The sequence below is a fragment of the Ursus maritimus genome, unplaced genomic scaffold (genome assembly GCF_017311325.1).
Source record: "Ursus maritimus isolate PB19 unplaced genomic scaffold, ASM1731132v1 scaffold_35, whole genome shotgun sequence".
In the NCBI taxonomy this organism is placed as follows: Eukaryota; Metazoa; Chordata; class Mammalia; order Carnivora; family Ursidae; genus Ursus; species Ursus maritimus.
The window spans coordinates 825127-844726 of record NW_024426119.1 but is presented as its reverse complement, the minus strand read 5'-3'; the positions used below and the strand labels follow the sequence as shown (position 1 = coordinate 844726).

General features: G+C 46.8%; 1 protein-coding gene across 1 annotated transcript in view; it reads left to right on the top strand.

Moving 5' to 3' along the window:
* The window catches only part of RYR3 (ryanodine receptor 3), a 491158-nt gene that overhangs the window by 392389 nt on the left and 79169 nt on the right, over window positions 1-19600 (top strand). The window contains 12 exon segments of the mRNA XM_040620426.1: window positions 1343-1421; window positions 5027-5116; window positions 6087-6233; window positions 6443-6505; window positions 7655-7730; window positions 7846-7969; window positions 10453-10568; window positions 11121-11188; window positions 12137-12258; window positions 16878-16927; window positions 17327-17387; window positions 19255-19493. Coding sequence (XP_040476360.1) covers window positions 1343-1421; window positions 5027-5116; window positions 6087-6233; window positions 6443-6505; window positions 7655-7730; window positions 7846-7969; window positions 10453-10568; window positions 11121-11188; window positions 12137-12258; window positions 16878-16927; window positions 17327-17387; window positions 19255-19493 — 1235 coding nt within the window.

Genomic DNA, 19600 nt, shown 5'->3' with positions numbered 1-19600 from the left:
TCTAAAAGTGCTTTGGGATTGAGCAGGGAAAGCAAGACCTCCTGTATGAGCCTGTCGGACTTGTGTTTTATGGCGGTAGTTCTCATAAGAGGCGTAGCCTGAGCCATTCCTAGGGGCTGTCAGCTTTGATAGTGTATAAAATTCATCTTCAGGAAAATTAAGTATACATTTCATCAGATGGAGCCTTGAGCTGAGTGGATGGTGGGAAACAGAATTGAACCTACCGTAAAGAAGAGGTTAGGGGCGTGGTAAACCACCAAGCTAGGGCCTAGGAGAAGGCAGGTGTTGACTTTGGAGAATTTCACCCTGTGAAAACGTAAACGTGCTGAAGGGTGACAGATGGTACTAGTAACCTGGACGCCTTCGTAAACACTTGCAGACGCTCTGTGCTAGCAATTGTTCGCTAAAGATGGCTATGGGTCCATGTTATTTTGAGAGATCTGATTTCTTCACATATGCCTCTGGCATCAGTATGGTTCTTTGGGTAATATGAGTAACAGGAGCTCTAAGTTAAGCAGAAAAGCACCTTACTGGAAGGATACAGGCTTATTATCAAAACCTAGTGAAAATCTGACTAACGAGGCCTCAGGAAGGACAGGAAGCGAGGCAGAGTGACCAAATGAAGAAACTTCAAGTAGTATCCCCATTGGGGGCATCAGCTCCAAGGGTTTGCTGCTTGGTCTCAAACGTCTCCAGGCTCAGATTCCGGGGAGAGTGAGTCCGATTGGCCTAGTCGGTGCCCGTTCTTGATGACCGTTCACATGAGACTCCGTGCCTTGCAAAACTTGTTCCTCAAAGGGAGATGGAGGTGCTTTTACTGCCTGAGGGGACAGAAGCTGCCGGGCTAACAGAAACAGATGTCTGCCCTCCTAACCAGATTCTCGTATTTAAACATGAGTCACTGCATCCAGAAAGGTAGACGACCACCACTATTTTGTGACATTTGCTCCTCTAGCCACCCGTTTCTGGCACTCCGAGATTGGAGTGCTGGGGTTACAGGCAGTATCTTTGGATAAAGGGATTCTCCCTGGCTCACCCGGACTGGTCTGGCTCAGGAGCCAGGGTGGTTCTTAGGGAGCCAAGGGCACCTGGAGCAGCGGGAGGGAGGTCACCCATGCAGCCGAGGCTCCTGCAGTGACGGCCTCTGATTAGACAGCGTGTGTGTTTGTGACCCAGCATGGACACGCCATCCTTCTGCACAGGAAGCTCAGTTGGGAATCCAGCTTCGGCTTTGGGTCAGCAGTCTAACTTCTGACCGCTGATTGCTGCTTCTGGCCATCTTTGCAGTACATCCTGCTCAAGTGCCTGGGGAGGTCATACTGTTTTTTTTCTCATTTCACAGTTTCTCCTTGCCTGAAAAATGGGAATACATCGTCACCAAGTACGCGGAGCATTCACATGATAAATGGGCCTGTGACAAGGTAAGGGTTAGCATCCAGCTGACAGTCGTCAGGGGGAAACCAGCCCAACCACATTACAGGGTCCAGTCCTGGAAATCCGCCTGATTTGTCTAAGTGACAGACTGGCCGTGCCAAGAGCATTCATTATTTCTGAGCAGCAATTTCCCAGGGTTGGTGGAGGTCGGGGAAATAGGCGGCAGCAACGGCTGGTGCTGCTTTTTGTATTTCTCAAGAAAATGATTGATTCCGGGAGCGTTAACTCCTTTCTAAACATTGCATATTCTGCAGTTTGCACCGAGCACATGCTTGCGTGGTTTTGACGTCAACACGTAATGCGGGGCAGGAGGCTTTCATTAATTTTTTCTTTGAAAGTAGCGTTGGAAAAGGGGAAATAAAACTGAAAGCCTTGCCCTTGCATTCTGCCAGCAAACTGAATTTTATTCTAGGGAGGACACGTGTCTTTCTAAGGCAGGCAGCGGTAGAACTTCCAGACACTCCCTTATTAATAAGCCTGTCCATCTGGTGTTTAAAATTCCTCACCACATGAGGTCAGGCTGCTTAATGAGTTTAATTGCTCTGTCAGCCCTTTAATGCTGGCAGGCAAAGTGGGAGAAATGTGCCAAAGCCATCCAGGATTCCTGTGGGCAGCCAGTTAAGGATTGGGGCCATTGCTCAGCTGCGGCTTCCGGCGCGTAACTGTGAAGCCACGTCCCTGGCAAAGCCACAGAAAACCACCTCGGAGCCGTGTGCCCCGGAGCAGGGACACCTTGAGCCACTGGCTCAGCCTCTATATTGATCTGGGGTCTGCTTTTATTGTTTGATCACTGTCTATTTGGGACTGATGATGACGACAGTCCTTGTAACTATAGAATGGGCTCATGCCTCGTGATTCTAGGACAGGGGTTGGCACACTTTTTCTGTAAAGGGCCAGATAGTAAACATTTCAGGCTTTGTGGGCTAGGCCGTCTCTGTTACAACCAGTCATCTCTGCTGTTGTAACACAACGGTCGCCGGGGGTGACACATAGATGCAAGCGTGTGCCTATGCTGAGAAACTGTATTTCTACCACGGGGTTGGGTAGATGGGCTGAAGGGCTCCAGGCTGCTGACCCCTGGTCTAGAAGGAGCAACATGCCTATTTGGCCAACCCGTGAGTTAGGGGAAAGGGACACCTCCACGAACCGATAGCAACATCCAAGCTCTCACTAAGCCATGTGGATTTTACCTCGTTGGTCGCTGTTGAATTTGTGTAGGTCTGTCTCTCTGTGCCATGGCTTTAGTCCAGGCTACAGTCATCCTTCGCCCAGATGATGGTGATAATGTCCTAACTAGTCTGCCCATGTGCATTTTGTCTGTTCTGTTCTTTACGCTGCTGGCAAGTATGCAAATTGAGTCATATTCTACCACTGTTTTCCCTCCCAGCCCTTCTCCTTGTTAAAGTCCTTTAATAGCTTCTAACCATTTTTAATACAAAGGCCAAAATCCTAAACACGACCCGACGATAGACACTACCTCACCTGGCCTCTGCTGCCGTCTCCAGCCTCATCTCTCCCTCTGCCCTCCAGCCACATCCTCTTCTTTTAGTATCTCTGTCTCTCTCTCTGACACACACACACACACACACACACACACACACACACACACTACATGAGCCTGAAACCCTTCTCACTCTGAGCCAGTCCCCATCTGCATCCACACACATGCAAACACCAGTCACCAATTCATCCTTCAACTATCCATCCAGTGTGAGCTCCTAGGATACCTCTTTCCCAGATTTCTCCTATATAGGCCTTCTTAGCATCTTGCTCTTTTCCTTCATAGTGTTTCTGTAGCAGTTTTATATATTTATAAGAATTACACAGTGGTGCCAGTTATCAACTGTCCCTTTCCTGGTGTGGTATGTGATTAATCTCTCTCTCTTCCACTAGACTGTGAGCTTCACATGCGTAAGGAAGCAGGTCTTGCTCACCATTGCCTAGTGGGCAGTGATCATCTAACAGAGGAGAGAGTGTTTTCCCCTGCCCCCAAGAGCTTCATAGTCTTGTGGGGTAAACAAAACAAGCCAGCCGCTATACAGGTCGCTCTGTGCTGCGGTGGGCAGGAGCACGAGGTTAGAGCACGTAACCCATAAAAGGAGTCCCTAAGTCAATAGTAAGGGTCCAGGAGTCCTTCCCTGAGCTGCGGACATCTACACTGTGTGCTTAGGGATGCATCGTTGTTCAGGCCCAGGGAAACAAGTACAGTGCAGTCCATGGGAGCAGCAGATGCAAGCAGAGACGTGAGGGAGAGTCTCGTGGCTCTGGAGAACCATAGTTCAATATTATGGGATCACAGAGTAGAGCAGAGGAAGAAGGGTGAGAAATGAGTCTAGAAAGGTCAGCAAGATCTCACAATAGCTTTAGAGGCCACAAGGAGTTTGGGTTTTATCATGATGACAGCTGGGAGTCAGAAAATCTTAAAGCAGTAGAGTGCCCTGACCCGGGTGATTTTATAAATCTCACCTGACGGTCATGTAGAAAATGGAGTCCACGGAGAGGTGGCAAGACTGGAGGCAGAGAGGCTGCACGGAGGCTGTGGCAGTAATCCAGGTGAGAGCCGGTGGTGGCCAGAACTGAAACACTGGCAGGGAAGCTAGAGAGGCAGACCGATGAACAGGTCTGGGAGGTTGAACACATGTGAGAGGGTGCAGAGACTGGGGCATCAAGGAAGATCTGCCACGTCTGGCTTGGACAGTGGGCATAGGCTGGTGCCATTCACTGAAATGCAGGGAACCCAAGAGGAGGGACCCCTGAGAGGAGCGAAATGCCAGGTTCTGCTTCAGGCATGAGAGGAGGTCCCTGCGGGCATCGAAGCAGAGCTTCAGTAAGTTTGGAAATTAGGAAAGATATCTGGGCTGGATACTGACCGAGATTAGTCCACCTGTGGGCCGTGGGCCTGGATTACATCTACCAGGGAGCGTGTGCTCTGGAGAAGGGACAGAAACTTGAGAAACAGACTCATTAATAAGTGGGCAGAGGCAGAGATTTCAAAAGATCAGCCAGGAGTCTTTGGGCTGTGAGGTTATGACAATCAGGGGTTCTTACTTATCTCTGTATCCACGGTGCCTGGGACAGAGTCTGGTGTACTAGGCATTCAACCGATGTTTGTTGAACAAAGTTTGAAATTTCTAAACTTCTATGACTCTAGGAGACATGCATTGCTACAATTCTGCTCTAGGGTTGGCCGGCATGCAGTGCAAATCACGTCAGCCCCCTCCAGGCAGCATGCAGTAGGACCAGTCCTCACATGTCTTTGGCCTTGTCTACTCTCCTTGCCTGTGAACACGACACGCTAACCTGAGAAGCATTGTTCATAGGTCTTTTGAAACCTCCTTCTGCTGAAACACAAGCGAGTAAGCAGCGAGGACAGCAGCTGAAACAAGAAGAAATAAAGGAGTAGAGTTCAAAATTCAGGGGGCAGAGAGCTTGATGGCCTGAAAGGATCAATTAGACATTGGGGGGAGTGGATTTTCAAGCTCTGTCACATCCCATTATTCCATTTGTTCAGTGAAAATAGAAGCTGGGATTTGGGTCATACAGTGGGGCTCTTTGGATGCCAAGGATATTTGAACTGAGAACATTTCTACAGAGTCAGAATGGTTGGAAATATGGAATTTCACTGGATGAAAATGTGAAGACCCATCCACTGATCCGGCCTTTCAAGACTTTAACGGAAAAGGTAAGAAACTTGCCTCTGGTAACACTGAGTGGCCATGCTGATTTTGCTTCCTTGGAAATACTTTCAGATGGTCAGAGGAGTTCAGGGCACATTCCCCCTCAAGTTCATGTCAGCTCCTCAGGAGCTCGCCAGTGGGCAAGAGCCCCAGGACCAGTTTCCCAGAGCCCAGCCTCACGTTTTGCTCATCGGCTCTGAGCACCATTGGGTGGCGAAGCACCATCCGGCGCCTGGAGGCTGAGCCAAAACGAATCCGTAGTTCACTTATAGCAGGACTAGGAAGGGCTTTTGTTTGGCTGTTGACGTGGGGAATTTGGGGCTAGGAGAAGGTTGAATTGCTGGAGGAAATTCAGATAGAAATGATCTCCAGTCACGATAGACAAAGGGAGTAGAAAGGAGGGGTCCTAGGGAAATATGGACAGGTCTTTTGGGGTTATTACTATTATTGTTAGGAAATTTGGTTCAATGCAACTCCAAATTCCTGTCTTGGGATCAGTAAGAGTTCTGTGTAAGCTGTAGGCTTTGTGTCGTATGTAAAGCATGGCACGTGTATCATTGCATGTATATTGGCCATCTGTAAAATTGTGTATAGCTCAAGGGAATTCTAAATCTAAGAAATTCTACTTTCAAAGCTCAAAGGAGAGCTTTGTTCTGATCACTTCCACAAGCCCTGTCTTAAGCAGCTACCAGAACATGAGGGGTCACTCTCCTATTCTTGCTCCTCTTTATCCAGAAACTCAATAATGTCTGGTACATTCCTTCTAAATGCAGGAGACTATAGGGTCTTGTACTTGAAAACGTTAGAAAGACGATTACGTGTGTCAGGGGAGATGCTACAGAGGGCGTCTTGACCTAGTGACAGGAGGCTGGAGCCCCCCCCCCATCCACTGTGGGGGCCAACTTCACAGGGAATCGGGCCAGTCAGAGGCAGGGGTGTGCTCTGCAAATCTCTTTAGCTCGGATTTTCTTCCAGGAGAAGGAAATCTACCGCTGGCCTGCCAGGGAGTCCCTGAAAACCATGCTGGCTGTGGGCTGGTCTGTGGAGAGGACCAAAGAGGGAGAGGCCCTGGTTCAACAGCGGGAAAACGAGAAGCTTCGGAGCGTGTCCCAGGCCAGCCAGGTATGATGGCATGCCCAGGGCCAACACTGGGCCAGTAAGAACCCCCAGAGACCCTGGGAAAGCTCTCCCTGGGGTGTCAGGGGCCAAGAACCACCAACAGTGAACCCCGAGGATCTTTCGGGAATACATTTTTGGCAGCTGAAGTCAGGATAGTGATAAGAATAAGGAAAATAATGGCAAACCCAGTGATTCTGTCTTTGCTTCCCTAGGGCAACAGCTACAGCCCTGCTCCCCTGGACCTCTCCAATGTGGTGCTCTCCAGGGAGCTCCAGGTCAGTGTTGGTACTTGCACAACAGCATATCTTGCTCTCTAAATCTAGCCCCTAAGTGCAGAGGCATATTACCCTCTTTTCTTTTAAAAAGGGGTGGGAGGGGCAAGAATGCCTAGAACATAGCACCACGAAAATATCAGACTTGAAGAGAGCCACACCAGGCCTGGGCCACAGGGCAAGTCTCAGCAGAATAAACCAGTTCTCTAAGAAGGCCAGTCTTTGCACTTCTTCCAGGGACATCATAACACGTAATGCCTCAATAAAAGGAGGAGGACACAGCAAATTACTATATCAACACACAGAACTAACAACTAGGAGAAAAAACTAATAAGGGCTAGGAGAACACCAGTGGAAAGGCCCCTGGGTGGGGGTGCTTTCCTTGCCCCAGCAGGTGCGGCCAGCCATAGGGACGCTTGTGTGTCCCGTGGTGGATTCACTCAGGGGCCCCGCGATGGCACAGGATTTAGGGGCAGACAACCCAGAGGATGAAACTAAAAGCCCTAAGCTGTCTCCTCCCACCACCCCCCTCCCCCACCCTCCCCTCCCACGCACACTGGTTGCCTCGACGGGCTCCAGCCTGGGCCAGTTACTCCTCAGTCCATCAGGCCAACACTTTGGACCTTAGAGAAAGTTTCTTTCCAGCATACACCCTTCATTTCAGGTCACTGTTTTATGAGTCTTATAAAGATGAATTCTATTTGAGAAATCTTATTTGCAGCCATTTTTCTCTAAGATGTGATTCTTTTTAGTTTGCTTGGCTAAACTTTTGGGGATTCAAGACTGTTGCTTGACTCCCACTTGCATCTTCCTGTCTCAGGTCAGGAATAAAATCCCAAACTCCCATGACAAATGAAGCGCCACCAGAATGCAGTTTCAAATGGAAATGTGTGTTTCTCATAAATGAATCAAACTGCCAGGAAATAACTTCCAAGGGAAGGACAGAATTAGAAATTGTTTTCTGTGTGTATGGGAAGATACGAAACTAATGAGGTGCATAAGCACGGACTAATTAATGACGGGAGACACTCAGCAATGTGCCGTTAGCATTTGGTGGTGCTCTGTTCCTGAGGCTGTCTGAAATAGGTGGGCAGATAGGAACCCATTTTTCTTCGCTTTCTTTCCATCCGTCGTCTCCTTGGTGGGACACAGGGAATGGTGGAGGTCGTGGCTGAAAACTATCACAACATCTGGGCCAAGAAGAAGAAGCTGGAACTGGAGAGCAAAGGTGAGCCAGGTTCTTGGTGCCCTACAGAAGGTGAGCCGGGGGGCAGGTATGTGTTCCCAGAGGTGCAAAGGAAGAGCCAAATATGTTGTCCTCTCTCTCACTTTCCTGAGCCCAGGTGGCGGCAGTCACCCTCTGTTGGTGCCATATGACACCTTGACAGCCAAGGAGAAGTTCAGGGACCGAGAGAAGGCACAGGACCTGTTTAAATTCCTCCAAGTGAATGGCATCGTGGTTTCGAGGTGAGTCCTCTTCCTGGTGATGTTAGCCAGGCGGGGGTGGGCTTCTGGGCGTGGTCTCTCCCTCTCCAGGTATTTACTCACCTGCCTGCAAAACAGATGAGAGGAAGGGTAGCGGTTAGTATTTTGAAATGAGAACAGGGCCAGTCAATATCCATTTTTAAAAACCAGTTATAGGAAAGAATCATGACAAATGATACATATACACTTTAAACATCTCATTTTAAATTGAAGCATATAAACATGCATTCATTCACAAATCCTGCACTGTAGGCCCCAGCAGCTTCTCTTTGTTGTTTGATTGATTGAGTTATAAACCATATCCGTAGTACATCCTCAAAGCTCTGGGACTTGGGCTTTTTTATAGAGCAGCGAGAATTACAGCACATATACAACCTTGGAAGAACAGTATTCTTCTAGATTTTTTTTCAACTTCCTCCCCGGTCTTTTACATTTATCTCCCCCATACCTAATTCAGAAACTGTGTATTTGGAAACACAATTCCAGGCCTTTGCAAAATATGCAGCTTAGCTCTCACAGAACCAGCAGTCCTCTTCACACTTTTACTTTGTTGTTTTAAATGATATTTAATTACATGATAACAACAGTGCGCATAACTGACAAAGTCTTTGAATGAAGAGAACTGATTCTTTTGAAGGTGTGACTCCACTGAGGAGATGGAATCCGTCAAGATTTCCTGAGACTTTTTATCTCAAACTTAGGTTTGTCAGAATTATCTAGAGGAGTGTTGTATGTGAGTATGGTCTTAGCTGCTTTAGTCTTTAAGGTAGAACTTATTTCCACGCTGGTCTGATGTCAGTGGTGGGCTGTGCTCCATGGGTCATGCTTGCTGAGTCCCTTGAAGGGTGGCAGACAAGCCAGTGTTCCTATTCTGATATAACCATTCCTTCTAAAAGAAATGTTTGCTGAGCCAGCTGCTATTTTTGCTTTTAGTTTCCTACAGAATTTTGCCACTGAACGGCAAAAACAAACAAAAATCTATACAAATATTTCTATTGTAGCTCATATGAAAAAATAACAAAACTTATTTGCCGTATTGTCAAGCAGGAAAGGTCAGACAGCAGGAGACCGCCTCTGGGGAAGCATTTGAGAAATACTCCCTTCGTCGTTTTAATCCTGTTCTTAGCACCCAGAGGAGTGTGTCCTGTGATTTGCTGATAAATAACTTGCTCACAGAAATGAAAAATTCCTCTTTCCCACACCTAAAAAGGAACTCAAGGAAATAGGGGGGAAAGGAAAAAGGTGATGAATTCAGCAAACGTATGCTAGTAGCAGTATTTACCATGTGCCAGACCCTACGGAGGGCACTCGGGTGTGCAGACAAGGAAGCGAGAGCCCCGTCAGCCAGGAGAACTCATCATCCATTACCCACGCGTCCAACCTGCTGCACCCTCAGCTTCCCCACCACTCACGCCTCCAACCTGCTGCACCCTCAGCTTCCCCACCACTCCGTGACAGCCCATTCTTCCTGGCGCTCAAGCCAAAACCCTCGACTGCGCTTTTTCCCCCACCCCATATCCAGTCCTTCAGGAAATCCTGATGGTTCTGCCTTTAAAAGATATCTAGAATCTGACCACTGCTCACCCGTTCCACGCTGTCACCATCAGTCCTGAAAGAGCCTCTGCCCCAGGCCACCTGCTTCAACCCTTGTGCCCCACCGTCAATTTTAAACCTAGCGACTGAAATAATTCTTTTATAACGTCAGTCATTCCCCTATACAGAACTCAGAGCAAAAGCAAAACGCTGAGGATGACCCACAGGGCCCTAACGATTTACGAACCACCTCATGTTTCTCTGACTGCCTGCTCACTTCGATGCCGTCCACGCTAGCATCTGCTGTATGCCTTCAACTCGGCATGCGTGCTCCTGCCTCAGGACGTTTGCACCACCGCTCCATATGCCTGGAAAGTTCTTAGCCCAGATGGCCATATGGCTCACCTCCTCATCTCCTTCAAGCCTTTCCTCCAATGTCATCTCCCCATGAAACCAGCAGTGATTGCCCGTGTGACACTACAGTCTGCTTGCCTCCCCCCTTCAGGCACTCTTGGGCCCTTTCATACTGCTTTGATTTTTCTTTTTTCATAATGCTAATTAACTTCTAGCATTCCACATAATTTATGCTTTGTTTTATATATTACGTGTGTCTGTTTACAGCTAGCATATAGGTTCCCTGGAGGCAGGCATTTTGTTTGCTTCTCTGATTTACCCCCCGCTCCATACTTGTTGAATGAATGATAAAGATACTTTGAAACATCTTCTCAGATAAGATTCTAGTGCAGGTGCTGTGTGCTCAGGGAGGCAGCTTCCAAGTGCAAGGGGTGAACAGTCAGATGACAAATCAGGTCACTGAGCCAGAATAACCGTTAACATTTGGAAAGTAAAGTCAACGCAGATAGGATTGCTGCTGCTCCGAAGTCACAAAGTCATCTCTGTTACTTCCTGGGGTTTACCCATTTCCAACCTAGAGGTGTGAAGGATATGGAGCTGGATGCCTCCTCCATGGAAAAGAGGTTTGCCTCTAAATTTTTGAAGAAGATCCTGAAATATGTTGATTCCGCCCAAGAGTTTATTGCCCATTTGGGTAAGTATCATTGTGACATATCCCCCAAATGTGTGCTTCCCTTAATATTTTGTACTCTCAAAAAGAATGTGGTATTCCTTTATCAAGGGATGATGCTTTCCTACTGTAGCTCTTCGTGATTCATTTAGACATCGTATGGTTTGGGGGGGGGGAACGGTGGCTGAGATTTTGTCCCCCTTTTTTAAAAAAAATGTTTCATCCTTGGTTTCAGGGTTTGATTGAGCCATGTGTCATTTTGCACATAACTCATCCTATTGTAACTTTGCCATTGTTTTGCTTTGTGACTGTGGGCATATGACTCAACCTCTCTGAAGCTGCTTTCCCCATCAGCAAAGTGGAGGAAAGGGTAGTGAAACCGCTGAGAGAATTGACAGGAGAAGCAACTAACCAGCACGGTTAGAAAGTCCTTGGTAAAATAGAAGATACTTCATATAAATCTAATGGCCTTTCCATGGCCCTTAGGAAAGCCGCTCTGTTTCTACGATGCTGTGACTGTTTTTGGTTTTGTTTTCTTTAACTGTGGCCAACTTTGTGTTACTTTTGTCTTTGTAGAAGCCATTGTCAGCAGTGGGAAAACGGAAAAGTCTCCCCACGACCAGGAGATCAAATTCTTTGCCAAAGTAAGTGATTCCCTGCATTTAACCAAATCACTTTCTTCTTAGAATCTACACAATTGAGGGTGCAAGTTAAGCTCACCTGCAGGGATATCCGAAACTCCAGCGGCTTCGATGAGATGGGCCCGTGTGTGTTGTGCAACAGTCCAGAGGCAGGAGGGTGGTCTGAAGGGGCAGGCAGCCCGTTCCGCGGCACGCCGTCCCCTCCGGGACTTGGTGCTTCCTTTCCTGGTGCTCCAGTGTCCCCTAAAGTGTGCTGTGTCAGTGTGGTCCAGACAGGCTCACCTGTACCACATCTGTGGGAAGGGGGAAAAGGAAAGAGGGGACAAGCTGCTTTTCTCCCTTAAAGTTCTATCCCCGTGGCTAAAATTCCATCATTTTTAGATCCACCCAGCTGCCAGGGAGTCTGGGTAATGTATTCTGTAGCTGGGGGACCCCATGCCCAGCTAAAACATGGGGGTTTCTGTTGCTAAGAGAAAGGAAGGAAGAATGAATTGGGTACCAGGGAGCAGTCTCTGCCATGGAACCCTACTCAGAGGACTGAATGCATTCGAAGCCTTGGGGTAACTGTGCCTGAGAAGCAGAGATGGAAGGCTCAAGGCTGGTAGTGCTAGGCCAGGCACCAAGTGTTCCTGTTGGACGCCGTGCCCAAGAAGGCATGACTGAGCACAGATGTATCACCAGACTGTCCTGAAAATGCTGACTCCGCCATATGCATAGTTCTTGGGACCCTTAGTTAACAGTCTTCTCCGTTCCCATATCCCCAAGGCCTCTGGTTTGAGGTGTGCGAGAGGAAAATGTGTTGGAAACTGCAATCCACTGGATGGTGTTTCCTGGAAATTCCAGGGCCTATGTTCAGAGGCTTTTTGCTCATGGAAAATGAACTTTTTCAAAGGAATCAAAGGAGGGGCTTTGGTTAGCTTCCTGGAAGTTAATTTATGGTGGATTTTCCAGGTTCTCCTCCCACTGGTTGATCAGTACTTCACCAACCACCGCCTCTACTTCCTGTCGTCCCCGTTGAAGCCCCTTAGCAGCGGCGGCTATGCCTCTCATAAGGAGAAAGAAATGGTGGCCAGGTGAGTCTACAAACGAGAAGGTCGTGGTGGCGATGTGCCTAACTCCTGGAGACTCAGTGGTGAATCTTTCGGAGAAATGAACTGTGGCCTGATGATTGGTGGCACAGAGATTTTGGTTATCATCTTGGTTTTGAAAGTAATTATATTCATATTTATCTGTGTATTATTTTGGCAACCAAGAGAAGAGCACTGTTTGAAGGTATCAGTAGGTCTTGGGAAAAATTTATATACTCAGATCAACTTTTATCCTGAAATAACATTTAGAAAAAGGCAAAGTCAATCAGAAAGAACGATAACCCAACATTTGCAGCAACATGGACGGGACTGGAGGAGATTATGCTAAGTGAAATAAGTCAAGCAGAGAAAGGCAATTATCATATGGTTTCACTCATTGATGGAACATAAGAAATAGCAGGGAGATTGGTAGGAGAAGAAAGGGAAGAATAAAGGGGGGGTAAACAGAAGAGAGAATGAACCACGAGAGACTATGGACTCTGGGAAACAAACTGAGGGCTTCAGAGGGGAGGGGGGTGGGGGATTGGGATAGGCTGGTGATGGGTATTGAGGAGGGCACATATTGCATGGTGCACTGGGTGTTATATGCAAATAATGAATCATGGAACATTGCATCAAAAACTAAGGATGAGTTACTATATGGTGACAAACATAATAAAAAATTATTAAAAAAAAAAAAAAAGGCAAAGTCAATCCCGAAGCTTGAACAGGCAAACACACAACATTGAGAAGAAACAGATTAACACTGTTTTCAATCCCATTCTTACCAGGCTTTTTCAGTTTAAATTTGTTTTAAAGAATCCGATCTTAACAAGTCCTATTGTGGATGATCCAATATTTGAAATCCAGAGCAACACAATTCAATTTAAGTTCCAAACAGGAAAAAAAAAAATGTTCCCCAGGATCACCAGCCTCCATTCTCAGCGCAGTAGACATAACATGAGGACACCTCAAGAGAGAGAGGAGAGCAGAGGATGCTTTATGATCAGGCTAAAAATGAATTCCACCATGCCTGTGGTCTTCTCTGATTTGATTGAGAATGACAGGGAATGAGTTAGACCTCTAAATGGCAAAGAGTTAAGAACTATAATGAAAACAGTCAACTCCTTCCCTAACAGCCATTGATGGTGGACGCCTACAGTATACCTTATAAAGACCCCCCCATTAAATATCACCACCCTCATGAGGATAGTCAACCTTAGGATTTAGCTAACATTTATTAAGGCCAAAGCTAACAGTGAGCTGGTTTTTCCTCCCTACACAAGTGGGCAGTAACTCTTGCATATCATTGTGAAACATCACCGTGCTCTAAGAACCACCTGTATATTCTCTCCATTTTTCAGATGAGGACACTGAGGTTTGGTCTGGTTCACGCCAGTGCCTCAGAGCGACCCAGGCAGTAAGTTAGGGCAAGCATGGAAGTCCTCTGTATCCACATGGAGTGCCATTTTTTTCTGCAGTCATTACTTAATCTCATTTATTTAGAAAGGAGGAGCCCCTGCTATCAAAATGAGATACACTTAGCATCAGTTGCTGATCAAAGATTTCCTAAATATTTTCAGGATGTACTGGTCTATTTGGTAAGAAGTTCAGGAAATGAGGGGCAGAGTGAGATATTCAGATAATCCAATAGAGGGCAGGTGTGCCTGTCTTCTTCATCTATTTTTGTGAGATTGTTAATTCATGGAAATGTAACATTTGTTCAGCCAGGCACCATTTGTCACGGCTGGAAGACAACCTGCCTCTGATCAGCCTTGCAAATAGCTTCCAGATCCATCGGTGTGCTTGCCGCCCTCCCACAGAAGCAGCAGCATCTGCACCAAATGTGTTCACACCTCCAGACCCCTCTTGTCCGTGTCCTTCCCCTCCGCCCCACCTCTTCTGCACCTGCTGCCATTCAGCAGGGCTACCACCCTCTCTCCTCTGTGGTCCTTTGATTTGTCACTTGCATATCCGGAGACGGGAAGGCACCTGGGAGCTCCGGCCCCTCGTAACACTGGGCTAAGGACAGTGCTTCTACGTACATTATGGGCCCCATAGGGGGCAGGAAGGGGCCTTTGAAAACCTCGGGTCCTGGCTTGGCATGCCTGGGCACGCACTTCTGACAGCAAGCAGAGCCTGGTTAGTGTTAGGATCGAACAACTCCACCATCTGCTTTAGTTAGGGAAACGGTACTTTGTATTTGTACAGAGCATGTGTCCGCTTTGACGCATTTCACCAGAAATATCTGTGTTGATCAGCCCCTAATTCTAAAAACTAAGAGGATCTTGTGATTACTCCCTACTTAGAAATGAGAAAACCAAGGCCCAGAGCAGGTAAGTGGCTCCACCAGGACAGCCCAGCTAGTCATGGCAGAGCCATGGGGCTCGTGTCCCTCCAGGCTCTCTCCCACCCCTAAGTCCATGATTTTTTTTTTTTTTAAATCAAATACACAGCTCTTTAAAAAGTGGACACAATGGGAAGAGCAAAAAAAGCAGTCCCTATTTAATTTCACACTTGCAAGCTGTCAGATTTCTGTTAACTTATTCTGAGTTCTCTGAAGCTCTAGGCCAGGGTTTCCAGCTTATTCCCACTGCAGAAATAAATAACTTCCCACAGGGGACTTCAGCTATGATTGTCCAGTAGACAGCTCAGTAGACTTAGGGCACTCATTGAAAGCCATATAAAAGTGAACAAGTTTGTTGTTTTTTTTTTAATAATAATTTTTTATCATATCAGTCACCATATAGTACATCCTTAGTTTTTGATGTAGTGTTCCATGATTCATTGTTTGCATATAACACCCAGAGCTCCATGCAATACGTACCCTCCTTACTACCCATCACCAGTCTATCCCGATCCCCCACTCCCCTCCCCTCTGAAGCCCTCAGTTTGTTTCCCAGAATCCATAGTCTCTCGTGGTTCATTCCCCCTTCTGTTTACCCCCCCTTCATTCAAATGTTCGAGAGGATGTAGAGAAAGGGGATCCCTCTTACACTGTTGGTGGGAATGCAAGTTGGTACAGCCACTTTGGAAAACAGTATGGAGGTTCCTCAAGACATTAAAAATACGGCTACCCTATGATCCAGCAATTGCACTACTGGGTATTTACCCCAAAGATACAGACGTAGTGAAGAGAAAGGGCATATGCACCCCAATGTTCATTGCATCATTGTCCACAATAGCTAAATCGTGGAGGGAGCCGACATGCCCTTCAACAGATGGCTGGATTAAGAAGATATGGTCCATATATACAATGGAATATTACTCAGCCATCAGAAAGAACAATTACCCAAAATTTGCGGCAACATGGACGAGACTGGAGGAGATTATGCTAAGTGAAATAAGTCAAGCAGAGAAAGACAATTATCATATGGTTTCACTCATTTATGGAACATAAGAATGAAGTTTGGGTTTTTTTAAGTTTTTATTTCAATTCCAGTTAGTTCACAAACTCTAGTGTAATATTAGTTTCAGGTGTATAGTGATTCAGCACTTCAGTACATAAAGGGGAGCGAGTTTTGATCTCTGCCAACACTCAGGATATAGTTCTTCTCTATTTGAGCTCTTCCAGAAAAGACTTCTGCCCCACGTGGGTCAGGAAGCCTGCAACAACCTATGAATGAGAAACTGGGAAGGGCTTCTGCACTTCACCTTGGGAAGCCCTTGGCCCATTAGCAGGTGTTTGTAGTCTACCTTCCCCTCTGTGTTCCACCAGGAAGGAATGCTTGCTGAAGGCATTGCAAAGTTCTTGCCTAGCTGTGCCAAATGGTGTCAGTCTGAGCAGCCTCCTCCCCAGAGCCATTGGCAATACAGGTCACATCGCGGCCATAGTGGGGAAGGGTCCATCAGTGGTATGATCAGAGACATTTATAGAGCTCTTTCCTAAGTGCACAAGGCTCTCTACCAGATGCCACAGAAAGCAGAACACTAAGATACAGCTGGGCCTCCAAAGGGTTCCATGATAGAAAATATGGGCGAAAACGTGGGGTAGGGTCAAAAAGCACCAGAGCATAGCAGATGGGCTTTCCTAGCTTCCAGGGAGGGGCACAGCTAGGACAGCCACTCGGTCAGGTCCATCGACTAGTAGGAAATGACAAGAAAAGCAATTTCCTAAAAATGTTTTTGTCCAAGCACAGGATCCCCCGTCCCTGAACTGTTAATTTTCTTCTGTTCGCACCTGCTTGCCCACCTCCCAGCGGAAGCTTCCCACCCCAGTGATGGCTGCAAAATGGCTTGCAATCTGTCGCAGTGGTGGAAAAAACACAATCCCTGTCAGAATCCTCATTTATTCCCGAATGTCCTACAGATGAATGTGTCAGCACATAGTACTCCGTAGCAAGAGATAACCTGGTCACTGCAAAATACTGCAGTTGTTGCAGAAGGATCATGTCCTGTGAGGTCCGGGCTGCCTCCAAGGTGACTTCATGGTTCTCCAACAAGACAGCGAGGAGCACACATTTTCCTCGTGTGGTCCAGAGGAGTCTTGGAGAGGAACACGGTGCATTTTCCTAGAAATCCATTCTGTACTCTTTGTTATAAAGTTTGGCGGCCTGGGGGAGGGAGGGTACAAACCAGTCCTCGGATTTCTGTGCCTTTCCCACTCGCCTTCTTTTCTGCTTCAGCCTCTTCTGCAAACTCGCTGCTCTTGTTCGACACAGGATTTCCCTCTTTGGTAAGTGAAGAGAAGTATCATTGAAAGCCTCACTCCTCCCTGTAATTATCCTTAACTTGCATTTTGCCTTCATGTCGGCGCCTGCAGACAACCTGAGCCTTAGGACGAAGGTGTCACCTAAATTTGCCATAGAAAATTGGTCCGAAGTCTGATAAATGACCTCTCTGCACCTTTAACAGCTCAAATTTTCCACACCAATGAATGTTTTAAGCTCTGCCTCTAACATCCATCATACAGCAGATGTGTCAGGCCAGAGATAAATGCATTGTCCCCGCACATAGGTCTGGCACTTTGTGTGTTGGTGGTTAATTATGCTGCGGTTTGTGCATATTGAGAAGACTGCATTTAAAAGACAGGCTGAAGGGTTTGGGGAGTCACCGGTGATATTTTTGGTTCTAGGGAGCGATTCTACTACAATGGTGAGCTGTCTTCACATCTTAGCTCAGACACTTGACACAAGGTAAGTCTGCCTGGTTTTTTCCAGTAGTTTCTCAAGACTCCCTCTCTGACCCTCTCTTTTCACTTACCATATAGAAGAGAAGACATGTCACTGCTCTGCAGGAGCTGGGCGGGGGAGGGCGGGGGGAACAGGAAGGAAATGAATCTTAGCCTGACATTAGCACTCTCCATCTCTCCGCTCACATGATGGAGAGCCACTGTCATGACATGTACTGCGCGCTAAAAGCTGAGCGTTTGATCAATTCTTGTCTTCTCTTCCTGAGAAATTCATCTTTCGGAAGATAAAATATGTAATAGAGCAAAGTGCCACTTTGTCCCTCATTCTCCACAGAAAAAAGGAAGAGCTTCCTAATGGGTGGTGAGGCCATAAGCATCCTGGGATGGAAACCGTAGCACTGTGAATCCCAAGCAGCCAAGGAGGGAGGTGCAGGGATGTGTGATAAAAAGACCAGAGACAAAGATGGGTTTGAACCCTTGGCCTGAGGGTCTTGCAGGAAAGATGGCTGAAAGGGAAAGAAGTCTTAACAAATACATGTGTAAGTTCCAGTAATATAAACATAAATGATCTGATGAGATGAGGAAGAGGAGGAGTGGCAAGGACAGACAGGGAGCTTTCTTTAACACGCTCGTCAACCAGAGCCCCTTGTCAAAATTGGGGGGAGGACACGCTTCCAAAAATTGTATGCAAAAGAGAGAAATGAACTGAAGGACTGGCCACAAGACAGAAATCTACTACAAACTAAGAATGGTTACCAAAAAATTGTTAAGGATAATTAAAGGGGATTTGAGGGGTCTGAACCCCTAGAACAAGAAACAAACATGGCAATACTAAGACAGCACAAATTCATAGAAGCAGGCCAAGGCACCCCAGGGGATCAGATCCCTTGTGGCTGGGAAGAGGAACCTTTCTTGCCAGGAGCACGTGGACTGCCNNCCGCCCCGTCTTTTTTTTTTTAAATGCAGGTCAGCATGTTTGATAATCGTTCCTGACAAAACCCAAGACTAGAAAGTTACAAAGATAGCTCATGGTTCCTTACAGGCTAGGAGCAAGCCTCACTGACTTCATTTCTTTGTTTTTATTTTTCTGGTTGGTTGGATAATTATCCTGAAAATGCTGTAGATAAAAAGCATCTGTCCTTGAAGCAAGCCTGTCATAATCTTGTGAATAAGATGCCAAAATATGGAAAATAATAGTTGACTTGTAAGCTTTGTTCCATTTCTAAGTTTTATAAAATAGTTTTGAGGGAAGGCTAATCTCCATTCCCACAGGGCACATTTCTGTAGTTTCTTTTCAGCCGTCTGATGAAGCTGTCCATTTTAAAGGGGGCTTTCTGTTCCTGTTCCCTTCCCTTTTCCAAGCTAGGACAACCCTATAAGCTAATAGAAATCTAAACTTCAGTTGACATCTTTGTTCTCTCTAAGAGGTCCTGCATCATAAGAGAGCTAATATTTCTAGCTACTCCTTATGAAAGTAGCTTATCCCCTAATGAACTCTAAGAAAAACTCACCTTTCCTTCCTTTCAATTAGTTATTTATGGAGGAATGTAGCCCACTGGAACCCTATATTGATAACGGATGACTAAGATCAGTTTCATCCTAAACCCTCCTCTGTGTTTCCTCAAGAGTGGAGTGCTGACTCTGTCCAACAGAGGACGCCATCCTGTTGTCAGCCCCCTCGGGATTGCGTGATCCGGATGGCTTCCTGGATGCTAACTGCTCTCTCTCCACTTCTGACTCAGTGTTTTCAGTTGACTGGCGTGTCCAGTGTCTCCCCGGGTTAAACTGCAAGTCACCAGTTTGAAGAAGGGGGTTGGCCAAAGGTTTGGATTATGATTATGCTTCTGGTCTGGAACATCGTTTGCTTACAGGACTGTCATGAAGTCAGGCTCAGAGCTGGTCAAGGCCGGGTTACGAGCGTTCTTTGAAAATGCTGCAGAAGACTTAGAGAAGACTTCAGAAAACCTGAAGCTGGGGAAGTTTACCCATTCCAGGACGCAGATTAAAGGCGTGTCTCAGAATATTAACTATACCACGGCAGCCCTGCTCCCCATCCTGACGTCCATCTTTGAGCACGTTGCTCAGCACCAGTTCGGGGTGGATTTACTCTGTGAGTCCTGTTCCTGTCTACCGCGGAGCTCTGTGCACGTGGCCCCAGATGAGAACTGTGTGACTCATTCACATGAGGTGACCTTGAAAGCAGAACAGAGAGATAAT